We start from the raw sequence: 19992 nt of genomic DNA, 5'->3' as shown, positions 1-19992 counted from the left end.
AATTATATTGAAGTAAAGGTACTTTGAGTACAAATTTTTCCTTTCTTAAATTTGTGGCTGAAATGCACGTTTCTCACTATTTTTTTCAGCAGTTTGGCTCCAGGGTGGATTCTCTGGGATTCCTGCGGTGGAGCTTGGGCTCCGTGAGCGCTCAACCTTTTAGGACCTGGACGTTGTTCCCTTCAAATTTGCCTCACCGTAGTGCAGCCCCCTAACTTCCTATGGGACCATCTTCTTCCTGGGTCCCCAGCTGTAATAAATCTAGGCCAACCTCTTGGATCTAAAGGGACTTTGCTACCTGGAAGAGACTTTGAATGCAGTGTTTCCAGCTTGCTGACTGACGTTTTCTGATTATAACTTCTGTTCATCAGAAAACTTCCACAAAAGCCCAGTTGCTGGAGAAATAGGTCCCAAGACATCTAGGGCTTTATAGGTCTAGACTAACATCTTAAAACTATCAGGCTGCTCAAGCAGATTATGCATCATGGATTTAATATGCTCATGAATAAAAATGCCACTTAACAAGAAAGTTGCCAAATCCTGCACCAGCTGAAGTTTTCTCTACACACTTGAGAAGTGTGTACGTACACACCATATGGCAGTAGGCTGTCGGGTGCTGATTGGCATAAACAGCCTAGCCAAGAGGAATCAAAAAGAAGTATACAGTAAGAAATAGTTCTTCTGTCCAGTGAAAAAGGTTTATTACTTTTTTAATAGCATTTTGTCCCTTTGACTTCACTGACTGCTTTCTGTATGGACAGTTAGTACTGGATGCAGACAAGGAGCTCCAATAAGGCAACCATGAGTAACTGGTTATTTTTTCATGGTTTTCCTTCTGTAGATGGTAGTAATAATATGCCCTGTGTTTCTTCTAAGAAACCACATTTTCCTGTTTTCTGTCTGTAATAGAATATAATCAGATTTACAAACCCTATTGTTTTCTTGCTGGAGCTGCCTTCTGCACTCATCCCCTGTCATCATCCTTATTTTCCAGTGGCTTTGTATAGACTTTAGAAATAATGATAGGGTGGGGGGTGGAAGGAGGCAAAGAGGTCAGATCCATAGTAGCCTTTGGAAGGTAAAAACTCTCAAAGATAGTGGCAAGGATCCAGTGGACTTAAGCAGAGTTTTTTAGCTCTCAGTTTACTGCCTCAGCTTCTCCCCAGGCCTCACTCTCCCAGGACACCTCTGTCCTTCGGAGAGTCCCTTAAATCATGTATAATTTGCGCTGTGTGTTTCTCGGCCACCAAGTAACGTCAACACAGCGCAAACTTAACGCGCACAAAACTAAATCCTTTCTTTTGAAAAAGAGAGAACTCGTCCAGTATTTCTTTCAGAGTCAATCTGGTAAGAAATGTGTGTTTGTTTATTCCTTAAGTGGAAAAGGAAAGGGAATTGTTTATTTACTCAGAGGTCTACACTAACCAACCTGTGCTGTCAAGTGAAAACGCGGTGGTGTAGTTCCTAATGTTGTTTTTACACAGCTCTTCAAGGGAAGAAAAATAAAGTAGCATGTGAGGTAGCCAAACCTCGCAGCAAACGGTGGTGGGTTTGCCCCCCTCAGTGAATGGATCTTCAATTCTCATAGCACATATGACACTTTCTGAACTACATATTTTTTTTTGGATCTGGAAAGCCAATTAGGAACCCTGAAGGGAGGATCTGGTCTTTTTAATGTTCTTGCAGATGCGAGCTTGTTCGGTTGCTTCTAGTTTTGTGGTTATAGGCTTGTGTCAGTATGATTAATGAGCAATGCAAAGTATGCAAAAAAAAAAAAAAAAAGGAACAATGAAAGATCTTCCTTCTGGAAGAGACAAGAAATGAAAAAGCAATACAGAACTTGTACTCAGTAATCACAGAAAGCAGAACAGTTTCTACTTTCCAGTTCCAGGATCCAATTCCTGACTACATTAACTTAGGGTGCATGGTGTTTATACTAAATGAATTTGTGAATTTATGGATTTTATTACTGTGTTTTCCTATGCCTGGAAATTAAAAAAAATGTCATATTAGGCAGCTGAATCTGTGTTGCATGTGCCCTGCAGTATGTGCATGCATCAGCTCTGTCAACTGGACAAGAAACTATACATAACTGTTTGAAGACTATTTACACAGTCATTGAAGTTGGATGGCACCACTGGAAATTGTCTTGTCCAACTTCCCTGCTCCAGTCAGGGTCAGCCAGAGCAACTTACTCAAGACTGTGTCCAGTCATTCTAAGGGTAAAGGCTCCAGAACTGGTTGATTACTTTAATTTATATACAAAATATATCCTTATGTTTGGTTTAGCTGAGCTGATAGGAAACAGGAAAATTCCTTGGTAGCTGAGGAAAAGCAACAGTACCTTCATGCATGCTCTTGACATAAATCCATTTACAGAAAAGTCATATTGAATCTGTCACTGTGTTTCCTCAGTGAAGTCATGAGGGCCACACAAATCCACGAGTGCTCGTGAAGGGTGAACCCTGAGTGACTGCTTGGTGTTCGCGGTGCCAACTACTCCTGTTTTGCCAAGTCAGTTTTGTTGTGCAGGAATGGTTGCATTCATACGTGATTATGATAAGTAGTTAAGGTTGTGTAATGTTGCGGCAGGGCCTACCTGTACTTTCATGACCTTGAGGTTTATCAGGGAACCATACAGTTTCCTATCTAACGTGGTAGTGCCCATTCCATGAGGGAGGGCAGAATTTGGAAAGCCTGACCATCAGGGATCAGTCAGGAGAACTCCCTCATCATTGTGTGCTTGAGGGATGTTGGCTCATTGCTTAGGGATGCAAATAAGGAAATCTGAGTATTCATTCAGCTGACAGTGAGTGGTTAATTTTTTTGATATAACCTGCCTACAGCAGGAATTTGGAAATTACTCATGTTTTAGCAGAGGGACTACACATGTTCAGCACTGGGAGACTGCCTTTTTTTTCCATAGAAGATGCTGTTTTCCCGGGGTTGCCTCCCAAGAAAAGTTATTTATAAGTGTCAGCAGATAGAAGGGATAGAAAAGAAAGTGTATCATCATAGGTGAGTAATTCAGGATCAGTTGAATCACTTGATTCAGGAAACATCAGGGAAGATTGACCAACACGCTGGGCGTATGAGTAACTTCTGCATCAGTATCAGTTCTGGCCTTTTTCTTGATGGATGTTAGAGCCAGCCCTAATCAACACACGTAGAGTCTTTGAGCTACCACATGCTTTGGACAGTCGACAAGGTGGTAGCTGTAGCTAAGAAGGATAGTAAAGCTGAAAGAGCAGGAACACAAAATCTGGCATTCTGAAGAGTTAATTGTAGTGATCACTTGCTTATAAACCTGCATAAGGCTTTTTTTTTTTTTTTTTTTTTTTTTGAAACCTTGGGGGCCATGATGCTTCTCCAATTCTCCATAAACATGAGGGAAAGGAAGACACCAGTGTGGAAGGACCTTACATTTTTTTAGAGAAACACTTTGCATATTTATATCACAGATGACAATTTCCCATCCACACGGGGGTTAAAGTTTCCATATCATGTGGGCCCTCCTAAATAAAGCTATTGCATTTATATGTGTATAACAAGTATGAAATACATATACAAAAAGCATATATAAACATATATATATAATATTATGTATAACTAATGTTTATATATATTTTTTGGGGGGTTGTGTGTGTGTATATATATATATATAGAGAGAGAGATAATATGTCTGTGTGTATAGTTGATATTCTCCTAATTAATTCAGTAAGTAGAGCTAGAGCTTTTCCAAGCCAGTGACTGAATGAATAACAAACGGAGAACAATTTAGTATAGCTGAGCGCTTTCGTGTGGCTTTGGTCAAAGTACTTAGAGGTGGAAATAATCAGCGGTTGAATTAAGTGAGAGGCCTGATAGACTGGAAAACCTCCATCCTCTGTCAGATGTTTTACAACTGTGATGAATGAGTTTGGATAAATAACGCGAACATGTGTTAAACAAGTTCAGGCCAAGTGCCGCGCGGCACGGTAAACAGAAATTGCACTTCAGGAATGTTTGAAAATATAAATGGATGGTAGGTGGTGTGTGGAGAGCACTGAGAGGATAGCCTTTCCTTTGGGGAGGGTAAAAGGAAAAGTCTTCTGGTGTGCTTCAGAAATATCTTTGTATTGTTGTCACTGTTTGTAACAAATGCAGATGTAGAGGTACTGAAAGGAAGCGTTTGGGTTGTTCAGCTGGAAACATGGTATTTCGTGCCTGTTGCAGACTTGCTGGAAACTGCCCTGAACCAGCACAGGACTAAACCCTATGGAAAGGAGCCCAATAGCTTGAGTGACTTTTCATTTAAGTTATATTTGTTAGAAATACTGTTTATGGGTAAGGGTTGGGGGGAAAATTAAGTGGGATTCCCTCAGACTGATCTCTGGGAGCATTCTGGGGTCTGTCATGCCTCCATCTCCGCAGACGGTGAGAGAGGTGAAGAGCGGGTGCCCCAGCAGGCAGTGCACCATGGCCTGGGGGGGCATCAGCTGGCGTCACCTTCAGAAGGGGAAATCTGTTGCTAGAGCAGTGGGTGGTTTTGTCTACAATCTTCTCTCATGCTGCTATAGGGACCTGCATGGCCAATGCATTTATGCAAACTCATTCATTTCCCAATCCAAGTGAGAGAAGCATTTAATGCAGAGGTTTTTATTTGTAGTATTTGTTAATGGGGATTAAATAATTGTTTAGAAACTTGCTTTGTATTCTTACTCACTCTTGTATCCAACTGTACTGTTGTGGAACCTACTGGCATCACACATCTTGTTCCTTCCTGGAAAAGCTGGGATATTTTTTACCTATGAAAACATGAGAGAAATTCCAAAAGTGAAGTTGCCACTTGGTGAACACAGTTTTTTATCCGTAATTTCTAGCTAGTTAGTTAGTATGTGTAGCTCTGGGAACAATCCTTTATCCTAATTGTGGCACTTGGCAAGTGGATCAGTGCCCTGCTTTTACCTCATTTTGTAAGGATATGACATTACGTAGTTCCACTGCTAAGCCTTTGCAATCTGACGTACAGGTCCTTAGAGAGTACAAAGTTCCCTGCTGCAGGAAAAGCCTTTATATGCACAGCAATCTGAATAATAATAATAACAAAAAATAGCAAACTGCAGAGGAGTAAGAGATAGCAGCCTAAGTGCTCTCTTGCAGGGCTGCTGGGTGCAGCATGTGAAGCTTGAGGCTGTTGGCTCCCCTGTGGTGTTACCTCCCTTCCTAGAGCGCTAAGCTTATCACCGTGCCTGTGCCACGTTCTTGGGATGCCTGTTCACGTCCCTCTTGCTGCAAGACATGGTATGACAGATGCGGAAGTGATGTGCCAGCCACCTGCACCAAACACAAGCCAGTGTGCCCCAAGAGACGATGAGGCACGTGGTACAGAAGCAGTAGAAGCGCTGGAAGGTGAGTTGCCCGTTAGATAGCAGGGACCTCTGAGCCCCCCCAGGCTGCTGCATGAGGGCTGGCCACGTGCTTGACCTGGCATCCACATCAGATGACATTCATGCATTGGCAAGGATTTAGATCTAGATTTTAGTGGTTCTTTTTCAGTTTATTCCTGGGGTTTTCTTTTCCTCTCAGTTGCCAAAATGGTGCGTTTTTCATGCGTCCCAGCAATTTCAGAATGATGGGAAACTTGCTGACCCTGAATTACTTTGACATCTGCTGGAAGTGTTTGTGCTGCGCTCTGTCCTTCTGCGCATCTGATATTTCTTCATTCTTCCTCTGTTGCAAATCAGCCTCTGTTAATTTAATTTCTGTTAATTTAACTATATCCTTCAAGTATTCTAAAGAAGCATCTTTCAAGAGCCCTAAAACATATCAAGGCCCATGGAAAAAGACAGATCGAGTTATTGGAACAAAGCTTTTTAACTAGCTTAATGTCTTTAACTGTTCCATGTTAGTAACTAAGGAACAACATAGGAACTACAAAATTATTACTTAAGGGATTGTTCTCTGCTGTGTGATTCTGTAATACTGAAGCAAAACCAAGTCTTCATCTAATGATGTGCTCTTTCTCCTCTTTACTCGAAAACAGTAAAGCCTGAGTTGAATTGTCGTGTCTGGGTTTGTGCAGTTAAGGATGTGAATTCATTAGAGGCCATATTCAAGAACAAGAAGGACTATCAGAGGTTTAGGAAAGATGAGCTGCAAGTAAAGTATTTTGATCTAAGGAAGAAGCTGTTGTATAGAGACATTGCAAGAGTTTCCAGACTGGGAAAGTCTGAAAATTAAAAGAAAAAAAAAAGTTTTAGAAATCAGTATTATTATGAGTAAATGTAGTGAAATAGTGATATAAATATCCTGGAGATCCTATGGAATTTTCATTTAAATTCTTTGCTTATTCTGTTTTTTAATTAAATTTTGGGGAAAAAATTCCCATAGATGAGGCTCCACTAATGTTGGGTGCCTCTTCTATAAGCTTTCCAGAGGGATCCTTATTGATTTTGTGGCTGATGCTTCTGGGTGATGCTGAAGTCCAAATAAATATTAATGCTTAATATATATTGTGTGTCTCTGTCACAGACATATTTACTTTTTTTCTATGTGAGGGTTTTGTGTTGGATGCTTTGTCTTGGCCACTCCAAATGGTCAAGACCACCCTAACATTGAGTTGGAACCCCTTGCTCCCAGCAGCATGGCTGTGAGACCAGAAAGTCTCATGTGTATGTAAGCAACGCAGGCTCAGGTATTTAAAGATGTAAGCACCATTGCAATCACTAGCAGCAGTCTGAGGAGAGCAGCATTAGTGGGTATTCATCAGCTGCTGCTTATGCTTTTTTGCCTGTTGCCTTGCCATCAGATGAGTGGCCCATACTTGATGTCTAAATTTTTGAATGACCTCTGATTGGGTCATACACATGCAGCTAATTAGGAGGCTGTACACTCTGAGGTCTGGATGCAAATCCCGATGCACTTCCTGAGGATGGACTGGGATCATTGGAACAACCTAGTCATAGAGATAGACTTGGACGTATTTTGGCTTGTCTTACACAACAATGAAACATGGTTTGAACTTGAAGCTCAGGAGCTCATTCACGTTCTTGGCACAAACCTATGTTGTCTTTGCACTTGGATGTTTTGCTTCTTGCCAAGCTGTCAGCACAGATAAGGCATCCCTAATTCTAGGGATAGTGGGTGTGTGCCTAAATATTTTGTCTTTTTTTTTTTTTTTATGATAGGTTGCTGAAATTTGTTCGTTGCTAATTGATCACTAACACCGAGTGAGCATGCAGAGTACCAGGTTGGCACTGTATTTACAATGGAATAAACCCAGAAAACTCAAATCATGACTAGCATGTTACTAGTACTTTTAATCCAAGAGGCACTGATGTGCTTGTTCAAGCACAAGCTCGGAGGTCAGCAATTCAGAATCCCACTTGTAAAGTGAAACAAACATTAAAGATTAGCCTGAACATACTTTTTATGATTATATTTTAGCCACGGTGGTTACAGTAATCTCTAAAGAAAGCAGCAAATTATTCTATAATATTTTCTTTTCTAGCAAATTTCCCCGGCCCCATTCTCTTGAATTATGTAACCTATATTTTAGTGTTGCAACCAGTTTCCTACTGTATTACTCTCTAGGGAACAATTTTGCATTAGTAGGGGGATGAACAAGATGACCTCTTAAGTCTTTTCCATCACCACTTGCTGCAATACGGTGCTGTAATATTTGACCTTGGTACGCAGCCTTTTCCCTTCTGCAGCCCTTTGACTTCTACAGAAGAGCAATCCCGGTATTTTTCTAGACATGCAGAAGTACCCTCCTTTGAAGTTATCAGCCCCAAGTGCTGCTTCCTGCACTTCAGAACTAAAGAGCTTATTAGTGCCTTCTGCATTCAAGTGGATAGGACCTGTATAAATAAATCAGTGCAGGGAAGTACGCTATGGTGCCTGCTCCATAGCTGGGATGACTAGTCTGAAGGAGCAGAAGGATCTTTATTTTGTTAATACCCTGGCAAGGCTGTGACTTTCGAATATGCCCTTCTAGTGGTGCTTTTTAAGGAAGGAAGGAAGGAAGACCGAGGTTCTTGAGTGATTTGGTCTAGATCTGTACTGTGCCCATGCACCTACACCATGTATTTACTTCACTGCTGTTGTTTCCCACAGCAGGCTTTCCCCATGTGTCCAGAGTTAGCAGTAGGTATCACACTGGATGGGAAATGTAACTGTAAAGGGGAATTCTGTATTCTAGCTTGCAAAATCTGAAAGGATGCATGTGAGAGAAGTAACTTGGAAATGGAAAGAAAAGCTGTGGTGATATTCAAGTTATAATCGGATTCACAGATGCCTTGCTGCACCGGTTTGTTCACAGCTTTCAGCTCACAGAGGGCGGCAAATGCTTTTTGTGGCACTGGCCTGGCAATAATTTCTTCAGCTCCAGACTGACCACAAAAGCCAGGTCTAAAAGAGATTTGGTTTTTTACAGTGAACACCCCCTGCATTTTCTTTATTTCTCCAGAGACAGGTAATTTAGCCTGGAGTTTTGTAATCACTGAAAAGCTTGATCCACTCAAGTGTCTTAGGGTTGGTGTTGCTGCTTTCTGAGCAGTTGAGTGATTCCTTGTTGACTCTGGGTTGTCATGTCCTATTCCAACTTTTACTTTATGATTTAAGTAAAATCTGCTGTGGTGCTCTCCTGCTGTTGTGCTTCTTCATTGCGTATGTCCTTTTTTCCACAGCAGCAGTAGAAAGCAACTGAGATGTGTTTCTGCAGTACAGAGTTAGGAAAACAGTGAGCACAGAAGTATAAAACTAAGGGAAAAAGTGCTAGTAGCGAGCTTCACCTTGCTCTCAGCCCGCATCAGTTTGTGTCCTTGTTTCACTTGCTTAGGAGTAAGTCGGGCCTTAATACGCTAAGTAAATTAGAAATGAAAATAGTGAAAGGAAGATCTTAGCATAATGCAGTGCAGCATACAGAGAGTAGCAGCTTCCATAGCTGTAACCTCCAGTATCCAGCAAAGGAAAACTAAGGCTTTCTATTTCATGGAACTATTAAAAACACTTCTGCATTTTAGCATCTGCCTTTGGTGTAAACCATTGGTATTTGTTTGCCATAGGGTGTACAGATAGTGTGACAGATGTTCTTCCGAGTTCCATGTGCATGTGTCTATAGGAGCAAAGGGATGGTAATTTAGGGCTTGGTGAGAGGAAACTCTGGCTGACGGTTTATCTGAAACGTGTGGTTTGCTTGAAGCCAAGTGGAGTAAACAGGTTGAGAGGAGAGGGACTGGTTTAGATGTTTTGGTCGCCCGGAGTGCAGTGTGATGAAGACTGGAAAGTCCCTTCTACCAGCTATGTGTGTAAACCCCTCCTTTTTCTAAATCTCACTGAATTACTTAGATGTTGCTGTAGTTTATCTGTGTGTTGGTAATGAATCTTGAGAAATGATTAGAACCTGGAGCCAGGGGTGGGGGAATCTCCTGGAAGTTCAGAAGGAAAAGGGCCTACCCTGGAAGGATGATTTCTCTGTCTCTGTTTTATACAAATAATTCAGTTTTGCACTCGGGCTTTCCGTGCTTCCTAATTCTTACGTTTAGTTCCTTTTTGGTGATCGTTTAAGCATTGTTGCTTTTTTCAAGCATTAATTTACTTGTATTAGTGGGACTCCAGACCTTTACTCTTCCTGCTCCCTGTTCTCTTTCTTACTGACTCCCCTCTGCTCTTCTGTACTTTTTGCGTTGGTTCTCTGGTGTTGCATGTCCAATTCCTCATCCTCAGAGTCATCGTTTTTCTCCTCTGCCCTTGAGAGTTTTCCTGTTGTTACTCTTTTTCCTGCAAATGTTTGAATCTCATTCCATGTCTCCTGGGAATACAGCAGCAAGAATTCAGATACACTATGTCAGGAGGACACTTGCACCTGGAGGAGTAGATACATTTGTCACTAAATTTAAGCATATATTCTTTCTTGTGTCAACTGTTTTATGTTAATTGCCTTGTGACAGAAGTTAGGATGTCTGGCATTTCAGAGAAATGTTCAAAAAATTTGAATCCTCCTTCCCAATCCTTCTTCCCCAAGTGGGGTTTCTGACCCGGGTGCTCCCTCTGTTGAAATCCAGGGGGCCATTCCTGCTGGTTCCTTCTTGCAAAGCTTCTGCCTTTGAAGAGGGGGCAGAGTGTACAGAACTGCTCAGAAGTGCTGCCTGTGTCGGGCAATTTTTGTTCCCAGTGGAGATCCCACCATGGAGTTCTCCCTGCTTGCCTGTCCAAACCCACAGGCCCACTGGGTCTTGCAGGTGGCTCTTTGCACCCTCCGCCTTAAGCCTCTGCCAGCGTGGCTTCAGGGTGTGTGGGATAGGATGTCCAAGGCTGCTTTGTGTCTTTCCCTCCTCCCACCCCCCACCTGCGGGTCCTCTACAGAGAAAGGCAATAAGGATGCAGGCTTGAAGGGGAGCTCTTCTCATATGCAGGCATAATAGGATCCTCTTCCCCACAAAGGATCCCCCTCTCCCAGTGGGGGCAAAGGACCCTGCTCGCTGAGGGGACGCGCTGTCCCAGATAATTAGCTAAGCAGCTGCTGTGCGGCTGAATGAAAAGGAGGGGAGGGAGGCTTTGCTCTGGTGCGGAGCCGGGGCGGCATTCCTTGGAAGCAGCCTGCACATTCCTCCCGAGCAGTCAGCGCTGACGCTGACATGGGCTCAGCATTGCGTAGTCAGGCTTCCCGAAATTCGTACGCAGCCGCTTGCTTGGCTTCGGGTCCTTTATTGTGGGAAAACTCCTTTTCCCTGCTAAGTGCTAGGCATTTATCTCTGGATCAGCTGGAGAATATATATGGCGTGAGTTCACATGGGACGTGTTGCGCTAATTAATGCGTAACAAACTATTCATAGGGAGAGGAAAAGAAGATCAAATTGAGAGAGAACACAAAGATTCGTGCCATGCACGACGAGGCAATCGCAGCCGAAGCAGCAGTTCTATTAATGCATCAGTGGGCAATGTGCATGTGAATGAATCCTCCTCCCTGTATTTTCTTGGGGGTGTGAGAGGAAAAGGAGAGTGCCTTGTCTGGCCAACACATTTATGACTAGCTTTTGTGGACAAAAGCACAACTAGAGCGCCTGTTCTTGGCACAGGACCAGCCCTTTTCTTAGAGGACTGCCTTAATTTGTTTGACATACAGTGAAAGACTGGCACACTGCACTAATTAGTTTTATATACAGTTGTTTTACAGATCTGCAGCGCTATATGTACCCGTGGGCCCACTTGAGTGACCCAGTGAAGTCTTCCAGGCTGCTTCCTGAAGCCTGTTCACAGGATTGGACCCGTACGCCTGACTTCTCGCTGCGCTGCTCAAACCTTTACCCAGTTTTATATTTGTGTAAATTCATTCAGATAGAATAACACCAATTTAAATTTTGAATAGTGTAGTAATGAATTTGGAAATGTGGTACTTGGGATTGACAGAAGGGTTTTTTTAAAATTGTTATAAACATTTTTTTGTTTGATTTTTTTTCCCAGGCTGTTCATTTTTAATTCTAAAAGACTGTTACTTCTATCACTAATACTTCTTCCTAGTGAAAGCATAATGTTTTATTCTTTGCTGAAGGGATAAGAATTAAGTTTTTAGTTTCCAAGTAGTAGCCAGTTTGCAAGTGGCTAGTAGAAGCCAGAGAATTTTGCTACTTCTGTCCCATGCGACGGCTTGAGAAATGAATGGCAGGAAATGTTTCAAATGTTGGTTAATTAGATCTGCACCAGGTACCCTGCTAATGTAATCAAATGTGGAGCTAATCTCCCTTTTATGTTTTTGTAAGGAAAGGAGCTTCATCTTGAAATTATAGTTTAAAGAAAAGAAGCATGGATGGGAGACATGGAGGTCATTCAGGCAGCAGCAAGTGAAGCAGAGCAACTCCCATTTGTGCTCAGCCAGATGTTCGCGAGCCTTTGCCAATAGCTCAAAAGGCTGATGCTACATAAATTACTATATCCCAGGGACTCACTCAATGGGTGTGATGGAAGAGGAAGGGAGGAGGATGTGGTACCCTGTCGGTCAGAGGTCAGGTGTAATACATGCGACTGAACCAAGAAATATTCAACCAGTTCTGGGTTTTCTTTTATTATGGTGGATTGAAAACACTCTTTTTCCCAAAGAAAGTAGAAGAAAAGTCAATACTTTCATTAAGAATATAATGACCTATTATTTTATTTCAAAAGTGCCTTTTCCAATGTCGTCAAGAGTTGAATACCCAATGAAATTTGAGTCTCTGATGGTCGTCTTTGAAAATACAGAATTCTTTCTGAAAGCTACCAGTGGTCCCATAAACTGAAGATCTTTAAAGGCTTCTCTTGCTTTCTGAAAAGATGCTGATTGCAGACCAAACTGCTTTCCCTCCACTGCTGTGTTTGTACCAAATTCACCTAGAGAAATCCCTTCTCACCTAGCTTAAGTTTCCTTTCCTCTCCTCTCTAGGAGAGTTATTTCTACAAAAGTAAAAGTAAACAAACCCCAAAGTAATATATCATGCTTTATCTATAGAGTGTGAAGCCTTCTCCCAACCACAATGCTGCTCTTGCAAGAAAATAGGTGCTTGCAGGTTGCTGTCTCTCATGCGTGACTGTCTATATCACAAGCCCGGCTCTCTTTGATGCTCTGCCTGTAGAAAGAGGCAGTGAGCTGAGGGAATCTCTTTGTCTTTCAAGGATATAGACTTACCCCATTATGATGGGGAGGATAAGGTACCACATATGATTCTTGCTTGCTACAGAAAAGTAAATAAAAGCTCCAGTCCACACCAGTAACTGGTTTTCTATCAGATAGCTTTACAGGCATTGACTCTGATTTTGAATGTTTGAGGTGGGCAGTGCTGGTGCTTTTTAATTTTTCAGGACATCCTACAGTCGGTCTACAGATAAAAAGCAAGGTTTCAAGGTTAATGAAGTAGCAACTCAGCATCCCATACAGCATTGTTCTATCAGTGGGAAACTCATGGAGGCACAGAGTGACTTTTCTTTCATAAAATAAAGAATTAAGGAGTGCCCTCTAGTGTTAGTTAACATCAGAGGGAACCACCAGGAGAATTTTCTGTCACCTAGGTAGCTGGAATTAAGCCTATTTCAGAGCTGCAGATGCTTATGTCTTGACAAAGAGTAGTAAAAAGCACTGCAGCAGCATAGCTTATCAAGACATAACTGTCAGAAGGGCAGCCTTTAATAGGTAGATACACTCAGATATCTCAAATTCTCTGACCCGTTTTATATTCTCTAATCTTGAGGTGTATGAATGTAGTATGTCTCCAACCTGTGCCTGACCTGGGGAAGGACAGATGTGTTTTACCATAGGTAAAGTGAAGCTTCAGGGTGAGATGTAGCAGTGATTTTTCACATGTGAATTTCAGAGGGTCAGTTTCTGGCATAAAATAGCCCTGATGTATGTATTCAGGCTTATCTATAGCATGTTCTGGCAAGACCACTGTGAGCAGGTAGGTCTTTTGGGCTGTCCTTCGAGCACCTCAGAACTTTTTTCTTCTGGTAATAGTTGCAGGTTGGATGCCTGTTTGGAAGCTGTAGGCATCTTTTTTTTTTTCCAGTTAAAGAAAACTCTGCCAAGGAGGCACAGTGAGAATTACAGATTCACAGAACTAGAGAATTGGAGGTCCCTTCCACAGGGTTGGTAAGGGACCTCCAGAGATCATTGAGTCCAACCCTCCTGCCAAAGCAGGTTCCCTACAGCAGGTCACACAGGTAAGCGACCAGATGGGTCTTGAATATCTCCAGAGAAAGAGACTCCACCACCTCCCTGGGCAGCCTGTGCCAGGGCTCTGTCACCCTCACTGTGAAAAAGTTCCTCCGCATGTTGGTGCGGAACTTCCTGTGCTCCAACTTGCAGCCATTGCCCCTTGTCCTATCCCCACAGACCACTGAAAAGGGGCTGGCTATATCGCCCTGTCTCCCACAGTTCAGATATTTATAAACATTAATAAGATCCCCAAAGTAGTCACCTCTGTGCTTTAGCAGGCTATTTCTCAGTCTGTTTAAAAGAGAACAATGCTTTAAATAGCTCAGGTAAAACAGCTTGCTGTCTTCAGTATGAAAACACTGTAAGCTACTGTGCCCTTCCCTCTTTGTTTTTTAATTTGATTTTCTGCAATAGAAAAAGAGCTTAGGAGTGATTATTGCCTGTCAGTATTTATTGCCGGTCAGTTTCCTGCTGGTGCCGTTTTCATAGCCTTGGTTCCAGTCTGAGCCATTTGGGAAGAGCCTTGAGGTCCCTGTGGTGTTAAAGGTACTACTGACAAATGGGAATCCTGTAAGGGCTTGAGAGCATCTTGCAGAGTGTCTCTGAGATGTAGTCTGGTGCATGTAGTTACCATTTTCTGAAAAATAGCATGAAGAAATACAATAAAAGTACAAGGGGTTTTTTAAGTCCATGCAATACCTTGGCTTGCACAGGCTTTTCTGACCTGGGTGAGATTCATCTTTGACCACATTTTTCTAGACCAAAATTTCTTCTGATGTAGCTTGATGCTGAGGGGTGACTGTCACACTTTCCTCCTTGGGTTATGCTCTGTGAATGTTTCTGCCACCAGCAAGAGAAGTGGGTGCCACTTATGTAGGCAGCCGGTATATTGCCCATGGGTAGGACTGACAGGTGAAGAGGTCAGGAGCTTGTAATTCTGAGCTGATTCAACAAGATTAGCTCCACATGAAGAGACATCTGCAAATGTACATTGTCTCTGTGTAGGTTGCTGTCACCTGGTAATAGACATCAGAAGTGAGATGACATAACTGGATTGTTGCCCCTCGAAAGGGGCATCAGACCAGCTCAAGTGTTTACGATACACGTGGCTGTATCATTGCCACTGCTGTGGCCAAACTTGGTACTTCCAGCAGGTATTGATTCCTCAGCTCTAGTGATAGACACCCTTTCTGAGCTGCAGCTCATAACACCTACCCTTTCTGCTGCATGCGAGCACTGCTTGTGCTGATTGCCAGGGATGATGTTATGCTCTGTGAAAAGACCCAAGAAGAAGAATGTTCGGCTTTGTTCCTCTGAGATGTACCAAAAATCTTCATGCACCAATGGAAGCAACCAGCGTTATGGTATCACAACAATGGTTCGTTAGGACTTTACCCCAGGCCAGGAGGATGATTGTTCCTGTTTAAGACCAAGACCAACAGATGGCATTTGTTAGGACATTGATATTTACACACAAAGCTGCCAGCACTTTAAGAAGTGGTGCCTTTCTTAATTAAGATGATAATGTACTGCCTTGTTTGGAGAGATTCTGCTCGTAATGATGCTGGTGAATTATGAATAGAGGGAAATTAGTAATAACAAATGCCAGATGGAGGTATCTTTCAAAGAGGAATATTTTGTGTAATATGGCATGTAACGTTGACAGACTGGGTCTTAAAAGACCTTTATTATTCTTTAAGCTTTCCTGACAAAATTACTCTTTATCCTGCCAAGAAATGTAGTTTCACATGCCAGTGTGTTTTTTAAGCAAGAGTAATTAAAGTATGCCTCTAAGTTTATGGCTTCAAGTGAAATCCGTTCCTCCAGTGTTTTGTCAGGAATCTATAAACAGTGCAAGGAAGGAGACAACTTATAACAACAATAGTTTTGCCAATTCTACACGTTCTGCCTTTGAAATCAGAGGCAATTAGGGATGAACAAAACTACTTTCAAAGTTTACCCAAGTTTTTGCTGAAGTTTTACTTCACGTTTTTCCTTTGGCTGAAGATGACCATTGGGAATAAGAAATGTTTTTCTAAAATTAAAACCTGCCTTCTTTGGTTGAAGTAAAAAATTATTACTGAGCTATAAATGCATTGAATCCTCAAATGCTAGGCTTTTTTTGGTAACTTCCTGAGAGAGGGAAATAAAATTTGATTTGTAATGTGAAATAGTAATTAAAAGAGAAATAGACAAGGCAAAGTAAGAAATAAACCTTTGGGGGTTGATATTTCATTTTCTCGTAAGAGTATTCTCACTCCATGGGCATTACCACTTTGATCTCATGACCTGCTGGCCACTCTCCATTGCAGAGGAGGTCCTTTCATGATGATCTATGGGTGAGGCAAGGTGTGTCATGGGAGGTGATCATAAAGATTATGTTTTCCTGTCCTCAGATCACAGTTAACAAATTTCACTTTAGGACTATAGAAGTGTTGCATATAATCTCTCTCAGATACACCAAAGGTAGTAGACTAGGAAGACTGGAAGGGCATACCTTCTGCTGTATGCATGCATAGTCACAAATCACTTCCAAATACGCAATGATAAACTTGAGATGTATAGTCCAAGACTTCTTCCAAAGGCACAAACATTGTGACAGGGTACAGATAGAGAGCAGAGGAGTTGCTTTTGTATGCTTGTTTGGGTATGCTTTAGTAGGGGAAGAAATGAAGTAATATATTTCAGTATTGGATGATGAAAAGAAAGCTTCTGCTTCATTTAGAAAAAGATCAAGATCAGTTTTCATGACAATAAAACACTGTTTTGAATTATGCTTAGAACAGACTGTCCGACTATTTCTGGTATTAACGTTCATTGCCATTGCAGAAAGGATTTAACAATAGAAAGATGAGAACATGAGAAAAGAATGTCTAGAGGGAAGGCAGTCAAGGATGGGATTCAGTGGCTCTAGCTTTGATAACAAAAGCAAAGAGTGCTCTCTGTTGTCTTTTGAAACTCATCTGGTACTTTCAATAAACCCTAAATTTGTCTTAATAAACAGTATTTCTAAGCATTTGCAAGAACTCCTTAGAGCATTCTTTATCACTGGTCTTGTTGGAGCCATTGTGAATTTACCTGGGAGATGCCATCTGAAGTTATAGACACCCAAAGTGTTTTTGTTTGTGATTTTTTAATGAGCAAGTCCTGTCTGTATTGATTCTTTATCAGCAGTCTGCCTAATGGGAAATGGGTGCTATGGCTCTTGAAATCTGTACTACTTTTTTGCCACGTTGTCAGTTTTGTGTATGCTGAACTTCTTTATCTTGTCTTTTTTTTTTTCCAGAAAAACTTTACAATTCCAATGGAAGGGACCTGAGACGGGCACTTTTCTCCTTGAAACAAATATTTCAGGTGAGCAAATAATGTCTGTCCGTTCTGGTTTAACCATGAATTTATTTATTTATTTTAACATAGGGGACAATTTACAGCTTCTACCAAAAGAGAATTTTAAGACTTTATTTGTAATGTGCAGTTAGCCAGTTGCTTCTTAGGGTCTTTTCTCTTTATGGTCTGCAAGGCCTCTCCTGTACCTTCAGTATGTCCATAGGCAGGACCGAATGTGGAGTAATGGCAGAGGTAGTGGTGGGAACCCGTCAGGAAAGGAGAGAAGAAAATTGGGAGTCTTAGATAGAAATTTAGGCTGCTCATTAGACACATAGTTCTGTATTGGAAGGACTGGGAAGGAGATGTGAAAAGAGAAGCTAGTAAACCATGGTTTGGGGTGATGGCCCATCACTGGTCTGATAATTGAAAGATAGACTAGTTTTAAGCCACATCAAAAACTGAGAAATGATGTGAGAGACACAGGATAGATCTGATGAAGAACTAAGATGTAGTGCAGGAGCTCTGGTGGTGTTAGAATTTAGACTGGGGTTAGGGAAAATGATTTATTGATTAGCAAAAAAGATACTTCATAGATCTGAGAAGGGTATGGTAGCGACTGATCAGTTCAAGGAAAGGCTTGGATTTGAATGTGTTTGTTACAGAAGAGACCTGAAATCAGCAGGAGTTTAGGTCCTGTTGGGAACTAGCCAGTGTGATAGAGAAGTGGTGTGGATGACAAGAGAATTGAATGAAAAGATTGGCTTTCAGATTGGTCTTACTGGATAGGGAGAAGGACTCAGGAAATTTGCAGGGCTGGAAGGAAAAGTGAAAACAGTGGCCAGAGCTATTGCTTACTGCCACTATGATCCTAAAATGGAATTCTGCATGACATGTTCCATTTCTATCAGTAAATATAAGTGAAATCAATTAGAAAAACACCTCTCCTCTTTTACTGATGGATCCAAATGGAGGATGGTAGCTTACAATGTTTTCCAGATGCAGAAGTTAAGTGCAAGGGTTGGAAGCTGTGAGTTTAGCATTTTTTGCTCTATTTTAAATAGGCATTTATTCTAAGCATCCCAGAATCATAGAACGTTATGAGTTGGAAGGGACCTCTGGAGATCATCTAGTCCAACCCCCCTGCCAGAGCAGGATCACCTAGAATAAATCACACAGGAACACGTCCAGGAGGGTTTTGAATGTCTCCAGAGAAGGAGACTCCACAACCTCTCTGGGCAGCCTGTGCCAGTGCTCTGTCACCCTCACAGTGAAAATGTTTCTCTTTAAACTCACATGGAACTTCCTATGCTCCAGCTTGCACCCGTTGTCCCTTGTCGTGTCGCTGGCCATCGCTGAGAAGAGCCTGGTTCTGTCCTCCTGACTCTCACCCTTTACATATTTATAAACATTAACAAGGTCTCCCCTCAATCTCTTCTAAGCTAGAGTCCCAGCTCCCTCAGCGTCTCCTCATAAGGAAGGTGTTCCACTCCCTTAATCACCTTGGTGGCCCTGTGCTGGACTCTTTCAAGGAGTTCTATGTGCTTCTTCTACTGAGGGGCCCAGAACTGGACACAATACTCCAGGTGCAGTTGGTCTCACCAGGGCAGAATAGAGTGGGAGAAGGACCTCTCTGGACCTACTAACCACACCCCTTATAATACACCCCAGGATGCCATTGGCCATAGGGCATGTTGCTGGCTCATGGACATCCTGCTGTCCACCAGGACCCCCAGGTCCCTCTCACCTATGCTGCTCTCCAATGGGACAATCCCCAACCTATACTGATACCTGGGGTTGTTCTTCCCTAGATGCAAGACCCTACACTTGCTCTTGTTAAATCTCAATAAACTTCACCCAGCTCTCCAGCCTGTCTAAGTCTTGCTGAATGGCAGTACAGCCCTCTGGTGTGTCAGTCACCCCTCCCAGCTTTGTGTCATCAGCAAACTTGCTGACTGTGCACTCTATTCCTTTGTCCTGGTTTTGGTCAGGATAGAGTTAATTTCATTTGTAACAGCGGATGAATGCTGTGTTTGAGAGTAAAATGGGAGTAGTGCTGATAACACCCTGATGTTTCTAGTTGCTGTCAGACAGTCAAGGACTTTCTCAGCTCTTCATGAGAAAGGAGGGGCGAAGCCAGGACAGGTGACCGAGCTGACCAAAGGGAGTATTCCACACCAGTTACGTCCTGCCCAGGATATCGGGGGCTGTCGGGAGGAAGGCCTGGGGCGGCTCCGGGACGCGCGGTTCTTGGGGGACGGTCGGGTTCCGGGACGGCTCTGGGTGGCACGGCCTGAGTTGTGTGGTTTGGTGAGAAACTGCATTGTGTATCAACAGCTTCATATATTTTTGCTTTGAAGTCCTGTTAGTATTGTTACATTGTATCTTTCTGTTATCTTAGTAAACTATCCTTATCCCAACCCACGGGCCTCTTAATTTCTTGATCTTGGGGTTATTTGCCCCTTCCTTTCCTTTTCCCTTCCCTTACTTCTCACACTCCCCCCCCCCCACCTCTTCCCTTTAACCTGCTCTTTTCCTTTAAGGAGCAGGCAGCTGCGTGGATCTTGGCCCTCAGCCGGGTGAAACCACGACATCCTTCATCCAGGTCATCAGTGAATACATTGAATAGTACAGGTCCCAGTACCAACCCCTGAGGGACTCTACTAGATGCAGGCCTCCAGACAGGCTCTGTTTCATTGATCAAAACTCGCTGGCTTCTTCCCTTCAGCCAGCTCTCAATCCACCTCACTACCTTCCAGACCACACTTCCTCAGTTTAGCTGTGAGGATGCTGCGGAAGATGGTGTCAAATGCTTTACTCACCTCAAGATAGACCACATCTACTGCCCTACCATCATCTATCCACCTGGTTATATCATCATAAAAAGCTATTATATTAGTCAGACATGACTTCCTCTTGGTAAAACCATGTTGACTGCTCCTAATAGCCCTCTTACCCTTGATGTGCCTAGAGACAGCACCAAGGATGTCATTCCATCACCT

The 19992-nt window shown here is 42.5% G+C and overlaps 1 protein-coding gene across 3 annotated transcripts in view; it reads left to right on the top strand.

Annotated features, from left to right (window-relative positions):
• Positions 1 to 19992, top strand: part of FHOD3 (formin homology 2 domain containing 3) — a gene marked incomplete at both ends in the record, with an annotated part of 396588 nt that overhangs the window by 160349 nt on the left and 216247 nt on the right. For all 3 annotated transcript variants that reach the window (XM_084260348.1, XM_084260347.1, XM_084260346.1), the window contains one exon: positions 16953 to 17020. In XM_084260348.1, the coding sequence (XP_084116474.1) occupies positions 16953 to 17020 (68 nt within the window). The remainder of the gene's footprint in view (positions 1 to 16952; positions 17021 to 19992) is intronic.

This window comes from Gallinula chloropus (genome assembly GCF_964237585.1).
Source record: "Gallinula chloropus genome assembly, chromosome: 2".
NCBI classification, from domain to species: Eukaryota; Metazoa; Chordata; class Aves; order Gruiformes; family Rallidae; genus Gallinula; species Gallinula chloropus.
Note: the sequence above shows the minus strand (reverse complement) of the source record. Positions and strands in the feature narration are given on the sequence as shown.